The 15,210-nt window shown below is 34.6% G+C and overlaps 1 protein-coding gene across 1 annotated transcript in view; it reads right to left on the reverse strand.

Moving 5' to 3' along the window:
- The window catches only part of LOC122109216 (serine/threonine-protein kinase TNNI3K), a 276,701-nt gene that overhangs the window by 234,993 nt on the left and 26,498 nt on the right, over positions 1 to 15,210 (reverse strand). The window contains exon 5 of the mRNA XM_042681475.1: positions 10,077 to 10,187. Coding sequence (XP_042537409.1) covers positions 10,077 to 10,187 — 111 coding nt within the window. The remainder of the gene's footprint in view (positions 1 to 10,076; positions 10,188 to 15,210) is intronic.

Below are 15,210 nucleotides of genomic sequence, written 5' to 3' on the forward strand. Positions count from 1 at the left end.
GCCAAGACAGAAAAGAAACTTATCTCCAATTAACCAGTAAAGAAACCAGAAGTGAAGGAGTGGCTCAAGTGATAGAATACAAGCCTTGAGGGGAAAGGCTAAGCAACCAGTAGACAGACTTTAAGTTCAAACCCCAATACAAACTCATTTTAAAAAAAGAAAAAATACTATTTGTGTTTTTCTTTTTAATACTAAGTCTTGAAGTTGGTCTTTTTAAGATAAATCACAAAACAAATAAATGAAACAAAATTCCTGTAAATCTAGTCATGTATCATTAGTATAAAATTGAAAATATTTATCCAAAATACTAAAATTGAAAGAAAACTTTCAAGATATGATAAATATGTTATATTCTAAATTTTTCAATATAAAAAATAAGTCAGTAAGTAAATGTGATAAAAGTCAAAAGATAGTAGGATAAGGAAAAGCTCAATAATTCATAAGAAAGAAAAAGCTTGATTTCCACTAAATAAAATAAAATATTATGATCACTGTTAATAAAGAATGATAGCTTACATAAAGAGAAATAAGTACTCATCACATGGTAAAAGTGTAATTAAATTCAGTAGTTGGCAGGCTCTTGGTAAGACCTATAGAAATGTAAACTTCACATAACTTTTGTCCCAGGTACACATAGGAGAATCATTCATGAATGATTACAGATATCCAAGATAGGAAATTCATTCCCACATCTGCTACCAAGGCAGCCTTCACTCAATTCATGTCAGAGCACATATCATAATTTCATTCGTTTTATTGTTGAATAATGTGCTCCGGGATAGCTAAACAAAATTCTTCTCATTCATTCATCAGTCTCCTCTGTTTATTATGAATAATGTTGTTCTAAGTATTCATGCACAAGTTTTCATGTCTTCTGGCTATACATCTAATGGTGGAAAACTGAGTCTTCTATTGACTGCGTGTTTTAAAAAATGAGGACCTTTAAAGCTATTACCTTTTTGCTTTTTTTTAACTTTTACAATATTCTTATTAATAGTTGTACAAAGGGGTTATAATTCCATAAGTCAGGTTATGAGTACAAGGCCTTTGAGTCAATGTCACCCCTCAACTTATACTCCCTCCCATCCCTCCCATCCTTACCTTCCTGTTTATAATCTTCTTTATAAACACGCACAAATATGCACAGATACACCTTTGTAGGCATCAGGAAGAGTTAGAATTTTTCAAGAGAGTATGATGCACAGTAAATCCATAAATTATATCATATATACAGTAAATTTTAAAGGGCATAAAGTTAGTTCTGGTAAAAAGTTCATTCTTTACAATAAAACCTTCTATCTCTTATCCAGAATCAGCAAATCAAAATGTCTTCCTATGCTTTAATCTTTCATTTTCATTTCCAGACCGTTTTCCTATATTACAAAAAGAATTATTAAAGCATATGGATTGTGTAAACGATTGCTGCTGTGTTGTTTTCTGAAAGCAGCAGTATCATTTTGCATTCCCATTGGCAATACATGAGGATTCCAGATCCTCCTAACTCTTGCTCTTATCTTTTTATTGTATTTTACTGACTGTAAAGCAATATTTCACTGTGGCTTTGATATTTATTTTTCTAATGATTTAAGATAAACATATTTCATGTGTTGCTTAGCCATTTGTATATGTCAATTCAAAACCTTGGCTCATCTTGTTGGAGGAAAGAGGGCAGTACTGGGGCATAAATTCAGAGCTTGGGCACTGTTCTTTAGCAATTTTGGTCAAGGATGTTGCTCTACCACTTGAGCCATACCTCCATTTTCAGCTTTTTGGTGAGTAACTGAAGATAAGAGTCTCACAGACTTTCCTACCAGGGCTGTGTTCAAACTGCTATTCTAAGATCTCAGGCTCCTGAGTAGCTAGATTTTTAAGCATAAGCCAACTATACCTGGCACTTCAGTTATTTTCAATGTTATTAATATTATAAATATGTTCTTGTCCCATTACATTTTGAGCATCCTTCTTATTTTGTTTTATGTACTGGGGGGGTGGAATACTGGAGTTTGAACTCAGGGGCAACTGCTCTACCAGTTCCAATGTTTCTCAACACCTTTGCACTAGTTATATTTTCAACGGTCTCACGTTTCTGGTGTGGACCTCTTCAAACCCTAAATCTATTACCAATGCCTCTCATGTGATTACAGGCATGACCACTGAGTGCATTTTAAAACTCTTCTTATTTTAAACACTTCTCCTATGAATTTTGTAGTAAAGATAGAAAAAGAAAGCTAATATGTATGTCGGACCTACTGTCCAGCAGTAGGCATATATTATACACAAGGAGAGGGACTGTGATCCTAGGCTCTTTATAGAGTCCTGAGTGGATTTCTTTAATGGCTACTAAAATACCCAAATCAACATCAGCCACCAATGAAATTATAAAGCAAATGAAAATTATTTCTTTGTAATCACTCATTTATTCTATATTTCTGAGCTATGCACTCAGATATCTCTTTTAAATTTAGTTTATCCAAAGAACCTTTAGGGTAGTACCTATTAAATTTGAATATGTTAATGTGTCACCTGGGAAATTTTTTTAAATGTTGGTTTTAGGGAAGATATAAGGTAGGACAAGAGATTCTAGTGGTCTTAGGTTGCTATTTAATGGTTTGTGCTTCAGTTAGCCAAGGCCTTAAGACAGGAACTGACTGCTGGCTTTTACATGTGAAGAACTAATTTTAAGCATTAAGAAACTTTGTAGTTTTACAGAGATGCCTTAGTATTTATAATTGTTTAAGAATCTAAAGAATGAGATGTGCACCAATAGTTCTAGCTAGTCAGAAGGCTGAGATCTGAAGATCTTGGTTCAAAGTCAGCCTGAGCAGTAAAATTCATGAAATTCTTATGTCCAATTAACTACCAAAATGATGCTGTGGCTCAAAGTGGTAGAGTACTAGCCTTGTGCACAAAAGCTCAGGGACAGCACCCAGGCTCTGAATTCAAGACTCAAAATTAAAATACACATTACACACCTAAACCCATAACCCCCATATCACACACACACACACACACACACACACACTCACACACACACACACACACACATACAGAATCCAAAGAGTAGGCATGTAATAGGGGAATCGTTATCTGTAAAGGGACTTCACCGGTATCCACAGGTATCATGCCCATTCAGGAACAGGCCCTGCTTAGTTTTTTTTAATGGGGATATTCCTACTTTGATAATTCAGTAGGCATATGATTATACTTGCAAATACTGTTTGGAAGCCTCAAGTTTGAATGGAAGAGGTGTTCAAAAATCAATGTACAGGGGCTGGGAAGGTGGCTCAGTGGTAGAGTGCTTGCCTTGCATGCCTGAGGCCCTGGGTTCAATTCCTCAGCACCACATAAGCAAAAAGAAAAAAGCCGGAAGTGGCGCTGTGGCTCAAGTGGTAGAGCGCTAGCCTTGAGCTGAAGAGCAGAAGGATAGCGCCCCGGCCCAGAGTTCAGGCCCCACGGCTGGACCCCCCCCCCAAAAAAAAGAAATCAATGTACAGCTTAGTGCTGATGGCTCACACCTGTAATCCTAGCTACTCAGGAGGCTAAGATGTGAGGATTGTGGTATGAAGCCAGTTTCAGTAGGAAAGTCTCTGAGACTCTTCCCTACAATTAACCACTAGAAAACCATAAGTGGTGTTGTGGCTCAAAGTGACAGAGTGCTAGCTTTGAGCAAAAAGAGCTCAGGGACAGCGCCCAGGCCAAGTTCAAGTCCTAGGACCCCCCTCCTCCCCAGGAAAAAAAAGTCAACTTACAATTTAAAAAAATAGAGGAATAGTTGAAAATACACTTTGCTCCTTTATTACAAAAATAGCATGTACCGAAAAACAACTGTTCAACATCTATCAACCTGGAAACTGGAAAAAGTTCACTAAGTAAACAAAGTCATTACAAAATGCAAAATTTCTAGAAGAGCCAAATATATAGAGTTAGAAAGTACATTTGTGGTTTTCTAGATTTGGACAGTAAGGGGTGGGTTGATGGATAAGACAGCTAATGGGTATTGGGTTTCCTTTCAGAGTGACAATAATATTGTTAAGTTAGAAGTGGTGATGATTATCCAACTATATGACTGTATTAAAAATACCTAATTCCAATTGTAAAAAATAAATTATGTGTTTTCTTTCAAGAAAGATGTTAAAAAGGGTACAGCTGGGCATTGGTGGCTAGCACCTGTAATACTAGCTACTCAAGAAGCTGCCATCTGAAGAAAACAATTCAAAGCCAGCCCAGGCAGAAAAAATATGTGAATGTCTTATCTCCAATAACCACCAAAAAGCCAGAAGGAAGCTGTGACTACTAAAGCATTAGTCTTGAGCAAAAATCTCAGAGACAATGCCCAGGCCCTGAGTTCAAGCTCCAGGAACCACAACTGCCCACACACAAACACAAAAGGTAAAGCAGAAATAATACCGATAATGAACAGAGACTAAATGAGACTCTGCAAAGAAGCACTTGAATAACTTAGTGCCACTAGCCTGTAAACAGTTTTCTTGACACCTTTTAAATTACTATGTGTCCAAAGTTTAAATTGTTGCCAAAGGGGCTGGAAATTATGGTTTGGATTGGAAAAATGGCAGTGTGAAAACTGAGCTCTGAGGCTAAACAGCACGAAAACACTTGGTTCTATTAATTGTTAGCTGTAATCTTGGAAAAGTGACAATTTTTCAAGGCTTCAGTTTTCCTCAATTGAAGAAAATGGACACAAAATCTTGTATGAGGCCAATGTCAATTCTGTTTGATACCAAGATATCAATTTATTGTCAAGTATTATTTTTACTAATTGGATTCCAAATTAAGTTTACAAGAGACTAAAGTATTCATGCAAATAAGGGTAGACATGTTACTTTTAATTATGAAACTCACAAATACCTAAACTTCTTCATGAAGAAAGAAAAACAGACACACACAGAAAACCAGAGAGAGAGAGAGAACACATTTTATTCTTCTGTTTATGCTTTTGAGAAGAAAACTAAAGCCATTATAAAAGAAATAATGTAAAGCGAGTCAGAGGCTTCTTGGTAAACAAAACTCTTTTCTGAAACATTTAGATGATTTAGTTAAGAATGAATTGGAACAACATCAGTTGCATTTCCTTGAAATAAGAAATGAATTCCAAAATAACTGGAAAACATTTCTGAAGCAGTGCTTGGATAAGTGCTTACAATCTGAAAATGGGATAAGGTAGGGTAGGATAGAATAAATTTAACTATGAAAATAATATTCTCCCCTGCACGGAGTATTTTAGTAAATATGCCTTTTTCTTCTTAAAACTAAGACATTCTACAATCTCTACATAAACTATTTTGGCTTAACTACATGCCTTCTTTGTTTGTTTGTTTTAAATTTGCTGTTGAAACAGATGTCTACAGCTACACAGGTAATTGATTTGTTTCCTAATAAATGTTAGATACTACTGCATGAAAAGCCAGTGTAACAACTTTTTAACTGAATTATATGATTACAAAAAGTATTTTACATTGGTGATGCATGTGTGTCTGTGATGCTATAGGTGTAGTTGCATAACTATATATGGTGTATTTGCTTTAGTTGTACATGCAGTACTGTCATAACTTTAGATAGATAGTAAAATATCCATTTTAATCTTAGCTTGTTGGACATGATTTAGGCAGAAGTATGCCTGTCTCTGTGTGTGTATGTATGTATATGTGTGTGTTCAGAATACACTCTATTGCAGAAATAAATGTAAGAGTCATTAGCAAGTATTTTTAATGCATACAACTGCAAATTTAAAGTAAGATGAACATCCAGATCATTTATTTATTGTCTGAATGACCCTATAGTAGTCATTTAACTTTTAAAGAATTCTTAGTTTCCTTCAGTTAGATAGCTAACAGTAGCTCTCTCATCACAGAAGCAACTTACAAATGTCCATGGGATGATGAAGTACTACCAAATTTCAGCTATTACTTTTCTTTTTCCATGCCTGAAAGATCATAGTTATGTCCACCAGAGAACCCAAAGGGAAGAGGGGGGATTGATGCACTTTTATTGATTGCTGAATGAATCTTAGGCCTTGCATATAACAATGTATGTATGAATATTGATAGATGGATAAATCAGGCCAAGAGAAGTATTGGAGCCTAAGACAACCAATACTTTCTTCCTTTTCAAAGCTCAGTAAATTTAAATCAGTCTAAAATTGTAGTCAGCATGTCTAGGAATCTATAGCACATATGCTCTTCTATTATTGAAGGAGACAGCTGCCTAGTCAATGTAAATTTTATTGTAAAATTGTTTAATAGAATTCACAATTATGGGAGGACAAACACACTTGAGACACTAATGGAGGGTCTGAATTTGATATGTGGAGACAAAAGGCCTGTCAGCCTGAACATCACTATTGTTTCACAGAGAAAGGTGGGCAATAAAAGACAGAAATTACCATTGAAAGGAAACTCACCAGATTTACACACTATCTCTTCTAACCCAGTCAGGAAGAAAATAGTGAAATAAGTGCTGAAGTTTTGGCTAATAAAAAAATATTATACGGACACTTTATCCCATTATACTCAATTACTCTGTACCATTTAATACTCAGAACTGTTTAACTCTTGAGGTTGGTGTGCTCCTGCAATATTCTAGTTTTCCTTTTATCAATTTAGAAGTGCTATTTGCTTCCAATTCAATGGCTATCACAGCTTCTCATCTCTGTAGATAGCCTTATCTGATACTTTGATTTCAGTTATTATTAATGGTTTAAATCCCTTCTTTGCAATGCCATGCCCACAAATTAAAAGCAAACCCACACTTTTCTATGAAATGCTAGTTGCATATCATTATCTTCAGAGTGTGAGTTCTAAGACCACTAAGAAATGTCTGAAACTAAGGATTCTACAGAAATCTATGTTTACTGCTTTTCCCTGCATATACATATTGATGATATTTGATGCACTAGGCACAGTAAGAGAGTCTAAACAACAAATAAAAACTAATAATAAATTAAAACAAACAATAGCCGGGTGGCTCACACCTATAATCCTAGCTACTCAGGAGGCTGAGATCTGAGAATCACAGATCAAAGCCAGCCCGGGCAGGAAAGTCCGTGAGACTCTTATTTCCAATAAACTACTCAAAAAAAAAAAAAAATCTCCAATAAAACACTAGAAAACTGGAAGTGCCTCTGTGGCTCAAGTGGTAGAGCACTTGCCTTGAGCTGAAGAGCACAGGGACAGTGCCCAAGCAGAGTTCAAGCCCCACAACTGCCAAAAAAAAAAAAAAAAGAGGAACAAACATAACAATATGCTGTTAACAAAAGATTCCCATTATGAATTATTCATTTCTAGATTTTTTCATATTTTATTTTAGACCACAGTTGACAGTGGGTAACAAAGCTCTCAGGAAAGGAAAACATAGATAGAGGAAGTTACTATACAATTAATGAGCATTTCCACTTCAAAATTTGGATACCAGTAGAAAATCAACATGTCTAGAGCTTTTTTTCTCTTTTTCCCCACAATGTGGATTTGAGAATTAAAATATTGCAGGTCTTCTTTTTTTATTTAACAACTGTTCTCAAAGAAATACTTGAAAACTTTTTGCATTTTGAAGATGCTGATTTTTCAGTAGCCTTTTGGATGCTGTTTCCTTTTATTACTTGATCAGTAATTTAATTCATCTATTATGTAAGAAGAGAATAAAGGGTAATGTGTCTAAACCCATTTCATGAAGTGAGTGATGAACTATAAAAGTCGTTGAACATTATAACTCAGTTAACGAGAGAAGTTGGAAAACCTATGTAGGAATTTAAGACAAGAGTAGAGGCCTATTTGAAATCATTTTAATAGTTTGCCTTGAAGCAAGCAGAATCAATGTACTTCCTCTGTTCCACTACTTACAAAGCAAGACAACAGAGCTATTTGAAGAGGAGATAAAGAGTCTAACCTCTTAAACTTTTTGCTCTTGGTCCCATTCCAATTCTATCACTCACAAATATAATTAGCTCAACATTAGACAAAAAAGATTTAGCTTTGAGATACATACTCTCTCATTTTCCTGGCAGTTAAGGTTGGGTATCTTTCAGGGGAACTTGATGTCTTCTTTATCAGTTCTTCCACAAGGATTTTTAGTGATTACATTTCCATTTACTTTATCACTGGCCTCAGGGCTTTTTTTTTTCCTTTTTTGAAAGGGGACTGGATATTGTTTCATTTAGTGAAACTAATGAAATTTTTTACTTTCTCATAAGGAATGCAAACTTATTTATATTTAGAGTTGAGTTTGTTTCCTAGAAAACATAGAAGAAGCAAAAATACCATGACAAGATTTTGGTCAAATGCATTGGTTTTTGTGTATATTTCTATATACAGCTCTGTTTGTTTATACAGTTTGCTGTTAATAATAAGTTTGTAAGAGTTCTTATTTTTTTTACATTGTTGAGCTACGGATTATTATTACAATAGAGGGCATATGAAAATGGTGATATTTTGAGTAAAATGACTACAATCCCAAATATGGCTCTTTTTCTCATCAACTATGTAAGAGCCTTCCTTTTATATCTATTCTAGAACTGACAATAAAATCTCTGTTTCAAGAAGATTTGTGGAATTAACCAAACAGTCTCAGAAGTAGTATCAATGAAATTAATATTTTGACAATTAACATTAAAGCAAGATTAAAAGCTATCTAATGACTTTAAAGTACTTCATTTTCCCTCTACCTGGCTTCATTTATACATCTTTTTCTCCAGTTCACTTTACTCTAAGTAGCTTTGGTTCATTCATATCCCTCAAGAGAGCTAGCTTTCTCAGTCCTCATGGCCTTTGCATTTACTATAACTCAAGCCTAAAATATTCCTTCCCTATTTCATTGTTGTCATTTTCATTTTATCCAGGTCTCTGTTCCAAAATCACTTTCTTTCAGAGCCTTCAATATAAAGCTTATGTAAAATAGCACATTTTATAACATTTTATCATTTTTATACTCACTGCCAACGAATATTATATAATATTTTCCTTTATTGTCTTGTTTAAAATTAAGCTTCACAAAATGCAAGTTCAGCTTCACATTCTCACTAGTGCTAACCCAGCACTCTCAGCAGTATCTGGTGCATATTTGTTTGATAAATGTTTTGGTCAAGCAACACATAGGAGGATGAATGAGTGAATGATTTTTCCTTAGTCTTTAATCTGTACAAAATATTTTTGGAGTGCTTTATATTGACCACTTCAGGAAGTGACACTGTGACTCAAGTGGTAGAATGCTAGCCTTGAGCTGAAGAGTTCAGGGACAGTGCCCAGGCCCAGAGTTCAAGCCCCACGACTGCCAAAAAAAATAAATAAATAAAAATAAAAATATATATATATATATTAACCACTTCATTGGAAATAGGCCTACTAAAATTTACTAGGGATAGCACTCAGGCCTTTGGATAGTCTAGACAAGAACTCTACTTCTGAGATCCAGCCCTTGTCCACACATATTATTTTTGAAATGAAGAAAACAGATGTTATGAGTCCAATTAATTTCCCCAAAGCTACAATAGTAAATTATAGAAACTGACCTGCTTTATTCAGGAACAGAATCTCTAAATAATTACTGTAAAGCTGTTTTTGTCCAGCTGTCTTTATATTAACTCATGTTCAATTACATTTTTGTAAAAAATGTACTGAACTGACTACCAAAAGTATATTTATCTAGCTGAGTTTTACTACCAAAAGTACCGAACATGTTCAGTGGCTAATAACAGAACCAAAATCTCTAAAACCAGTCTGGTGATCAAAATGCTATATATATATATATATAGATAGATAGATAGATAGATATAGATATAGATATAGATATAGATATAGATAGATATAGATATAGATAGATATAGATATACACATATACATATATATATTACACACACACATATATATACACACATATACACATATATACACACATATATACACATATATGTATATATACACATACACATGCTTGTTTGCTGAAATATCACAATGAAACTATTTTATTCAATTAATATACACCAATAAATATTTTTCCAAAGAAAGGCTGAGGGAGATTGAAAGAGCTAAGTAATCCATGTTTTTACCGGTGACAAGGGCATGACTTACCTCTAGGTGGCCAGCTATCACAGCAATGTGGAGGGCCGTGAGGCCACCATATCTAACCTGCTGTATATCTGCTCCACTGTGAAGCAGGGAAGTGATGAGTTCTGCACTATCCTGTAACAAAACACACCATTAATGCTATTCTTCCATTAATGGCAGATTGAAAATTGTGCAACAGGGTGCATTGATTCCCCCTGAGTGGCAGCCAGTTTTCAGTGCTTAAAGACGACCTGAGTATGATTTCTGGCATAAAAATACATTGGATGCCTTAACTCCAGCTATCACCATGTGGAAATGTAGGGCCAAAAAAGAGAACTGATGCATGCCAGCCAAGCCATTTGGCCATGAAAACAAACTGGACATTTAACTTCATTGACCCTCTTGGAAACTAAAGTTAATCTTACGTGTAGATCACTCAAATAAATATGATTTTTTTAGCAACTTAAATTAATCTTCAGGAAATCAAGAGGTGATAGAAACAATGGCCACTTTTAATTTTCATTTTTTTATTTTTAGAGATGAAGAGGAAATACTTCTAAGAAGAAAATATAAATCAAAATAATTGTTGATGCTAAAGAAATTGCAGCTTACTAAACTGATTTATGTTATCATATTTTCTGTAATATGCATTATCATGAACTTATAAGTAATCAATAGGACTTTACAAATCAGAACATTTTAAAGGGTAACATAGGCATATATCCACTAAGCTTCAGATGTGAATGTAAATGCAAAAATCTCCAAAATAAGTATGAAAATTACAACTTCCTTAATACACCCTTATCAGCACAGCAAGAGATTAGAAAGTAAAATATTTGCTAGGTGTGGTTGCTTGTACACATAATCCCAGCTACTCTGGTAGTAGAAATCAGGAAGATCTTTGAATTTATCTGGGACAAGAGTTAGTGAGACACACCTCTCCAACTCAAAACAACAACAACAAAATAAAAACACACAGCAAAAAGAGCCAGTATAGTGACACATGTGGTATTACCAGTTATGTAGAAGAAGTAGGTAAAATGATTGAGGTCTGAGGCCAGTCCTGGACAGAAGTAAATTACCTTATCTGAAAAGTAACTAAAGCATAAAGGCTGGGGAGTATCTCAAGTGACAGAGTACCTGTCTAGTAAGAATAAGACCCTAACCACAAAAACAGAGGAATGAAAATAAACTCTCTGGGACAAATCATTGCATTTATGAATTACATATAGTTTTTTTCAAAATAAAAGATATGTGAAATTCTATTATTTAAAAGGCCTTTTGATTTTTTTTTTTTTTTGGCAGTACTAAGGATTGAATTCAGGCCTTGTACTTGCTAGGCAGGTGTTCTACCATGGGAGCCACACCTCCAGCTCCTGACCTTGAATTCTTAATGCATGTAGATCTAGAAAATAGTTTTGTTAATAGAATGCTAAGAAAAAAAAAATGAACTAAAACAAAAACAAAGAAAACAACAACTTTGAAGCTGGGGTCAGTGGCTCACCCCTGTAATCTGAACTACTCAAGAGGCTGAGATCTGAGGACTGTGGCTCCAAGCTAGTCTGGGCAGGAAAGTCCATAACATGTGTATTTCCAAGTAACCAGCAAAAGAAACAGAAAGTGCCGTGGTGCCTGCAGTAGGGCACTAGCCTAGAGCACAAAAGCTTAATGACAGCACCCAGGCCCTGAGTTCAAGCCCCAGGATCAGCACAAAAATCAATCCATCCATCAATCAATCAAATTTGATTTAAAGAGTGAATGCTACAGTTCCCAAATGTTCCCTTCTATCTACTTGCCATATTATTAATGCTAAATAAAGATTAAATTTTCAGTCTTTACTGTTTTATCGGCTTTATCTGGTCAAACTCAAAATTTATTATTTTTGATTTTTTTATTATTAATAAGTTTTTTATAGTGAAAATACCGTACAGAGGAGTTACAATTATATGAACAAGGTAATGAGTCCATTTCTTATCAAGCATTGCTGCCTGCTCCTTTGTTTCCCCTTACCATCCGTGCCCTCCCATTCCCCACTCTCCCTAAATTGTAAAGTTCGTTTTTCAACATAGTGTCTTGTACATCTCATTATTGCAATGGGTCAACCTGTATCACTATTTAAACAATTTGTTTTTTCCCTTCCCCTCCCCAAATTATACCAACCAAATACAGTAAAAATGGGTTATACCATGGGGGAGGGACATACAAAGCAACAAAACAATAACCTTATAAATATGTTAGAAACAATAGCAAGAAAGAAAAAAACCACTTGTATCCTTATCTTAAGGTTCATTTCACCTAACATCATCTTATCTGACCTTTTCTGCTTGACTCAGACATATACTAGATATTGCAAATAAGGGAAACCATGGGACCTATGTTTCTTTGGGCCTGGCTTTCTTTACTTAATATAATTTTTCCAAGTCTTTCAATTTCCTAACAAGTGGGGCAATGTCATTCTTTCTGATGGAGGCATAGAATTCCAATGTGTATATATACCACATTTTCTTGATCCATTCATCTACTGAGGGGCATCTGGGTTGGTTCCATATCTTAGCTATGGTAAATAATGCTGCAAAACAACATTGAGATACCACTTCTCTAACAACAGTTGTTGGAGGGGATGTGGACAGAAGGGAACCCTACTGAATTGTTGGTGGGAATGTAAACTTGTTCAACCACTTTGGAAAGTAGTATGAATGTTCTTCAAAAGACTCCACATAGAACTCCCCTATGACCCAGCAATCCCACTTTTGGGCATTTACCCGAAGACTATACTAAAGCTACCAGCACAACTAAAATCTATTTTTTTTTAAATTCGACCATATAAGATGATGTTAAGTGAAATGAACCCCAAGATAGGGAGACAAATACCTTTTTTCTTACTTGCTGTAGTTTCTAACATATTTATAATATACCATGTGATTGTTTTTGTTGCTTTGTATGTTCTTCCCCCATGGTACAAGCCCTGTCTTCACTGTATTTGATGTTGGTGCCCTGCATCTTGTACATACACTTCTCTAATTTGGGGAGGGGAAGGGAAAAAAGGATACAGGTTGACCCATTGTAACAATGAGATGTATAAAACACTATGTTGAAAATGAACTTTACAACTTTGGGAGGGTTAATTGTGGAGGTGGTGGTGGGGAGATCTAGTAGGGGGAAAACAAAGGAGGAGGCAACAATGCTCAGTAGGAAATGTACTCATTACCTTGCTCATGTAACTGTAACACCCCTGTACAGCATATTTATAATTAAAAACATAAAAAAATATAATTAGTAATCTAATAGCAAAAAAAATTCTGAATAAAAACAGACACATGATTTTATCCATTGAAGGAACTTAATTTTTTGTCCTTATCCAAATTTTCTAACCTTCTGGAAAAAATATAGATCCTACAAACTGCTCTGTCTCATTTCTGTAATCTTTCATGAAGGGTACTCAAGTCATTCTTTAGGTTTATAATATCACTCTCAACTGAGTGCAATGAATTCCCTTTGTGTTGAATCTTGTTTTTCCAGATTATTCTTGATGAGAGCACATTTCTTCCCCTCTCTACTTTTTGCCTTTCATTACCAAGAGAAATCATCACTACTACTTCTTCCATCTGAGGTCCTTAGAACCTTAGCATTCTTCTAAAACCACCTTGTCAGTATCAGAAGATAACTGTTCATCAAATCCCATGTGTTACCTTAAAAATCATGCTATTCCTTTCTATAATTGAATAATCTCTGTTCCCTTGATATCCTTTACCCTCTCAATTTAATAAAACCATGTCTTCCTAGTTTTCTTTTTATTATCTCTTTTGTATTTTTGTCTGTCTCTAAAATTGCATTTGAGAGTTTCATATTAAACCACTTTTTCCTTCTAATTATCACCTTTGGTAACTCATACACTATTTGAAAGCTTTGTCTTTGGTCCTGATTTATCTGATAAGTCTGACTCCATATATTTTGCTGTTAGACACATCTCAAATTTTAAATTACTCCGTGAGTTCCATTTATAATTTTCTCAATCTGATCTTCATTTTCTACCTTACTTATATTAATGGCACTTTCTTATTCCAAATTATCTAGAGATTATTCAAGTCAATCAGTTTCAGAATTCTAGTTTTAATGCATACTTCTTACACTTCTATTTCAAACATCAGTCTTCATGTGAAGTAACTTCCTTACTGGTCTTTTACTAGCACCTTTATTGCTGCAGTCCATACTCCACACTGTTGCCAGACACATTTTCCACTTTGCAATAAATCTTTTATATATTAAACAATTATTCTCTGAGCAATACCCTGTCAAACTGCCTTGAATAGTTGGAGATACTAGATTGATTAAGACAATCAAATCCCCGCCTAGATTTTACTGTGAATAGAGATGAAAAATAAACAAATAAAACATAACACAGTTGCATAAAGTATCAATGCCTATAAGATCAAATAGGCAAATCATTAAGTAATTAAGTGATCAGGGAAAACTTCACAGAGGTGACATTTGAGATAAATAGCAAATGCTAAAGAGGAGAAATCTTAGCCACAATTTAAAAGACAAGCACTAATAGTTAGTATAATGTTCTAAGATGGAAATAAAATTAGTCTGTCCATAAATTTGAGATATGATGCAAGGTATGATTGCAGCTCCTAGAATTAACCTCCCTAGTTCAAATTCCAGCTCTGTTAATGATTGTGTGAATCCGTTCAGGCTCTATTACGGAATTCATATAAACTTGGTATAATTAAACCCAGTGGAAATCATTACTGCCGCATATAGGTACAAGGAGCTCAGTCTAGCCTTCAGTGGAAACTTCCAAATAACATAGTTACTTGATGTCACATTTCTTTTTTTCTCTTTTACTTTATCTTTTTTCTACAAATGCAGTTTGTCTGTTTTCTTTCTTTTCCACTCAATCAATCAAAGATATAAAATATAGAATACATTTGGCCAGTTCTAGAGAGTAGGCAAATTCTAGTGGTCCACTGTAGATATACTGACAGAAAAACAAAAATCAGAAACAACAACAACAAAAATTCAAGGAATCAACACTAACTTCACAACTAACACTTTTATTTGGAACGAGACAATTTTTTTCCAATAAATGGACAGAAACATAAGTACAAAAAAGTGGAGAAAGTTTTTTAAGCTGAAAGTCATTCTTAAAGTAGAA

Source organism: Dipodomys spectabilis, unplaced genomic scaffold (genome assembly GCF_019054845.1).
Source record: "Dipodomys spectabilis isolate Male_0828 unplaced genomic scaffold, ASM1905484v1 ptg000002l, whole genome shotgun sequence".
Taxonomy (NCBI): Eukaryota; Metazoa; Chordata; class Mammalia; order Rodentia; family Heteromyidae; genus Dipodomys; species Dipodomys spectabilis.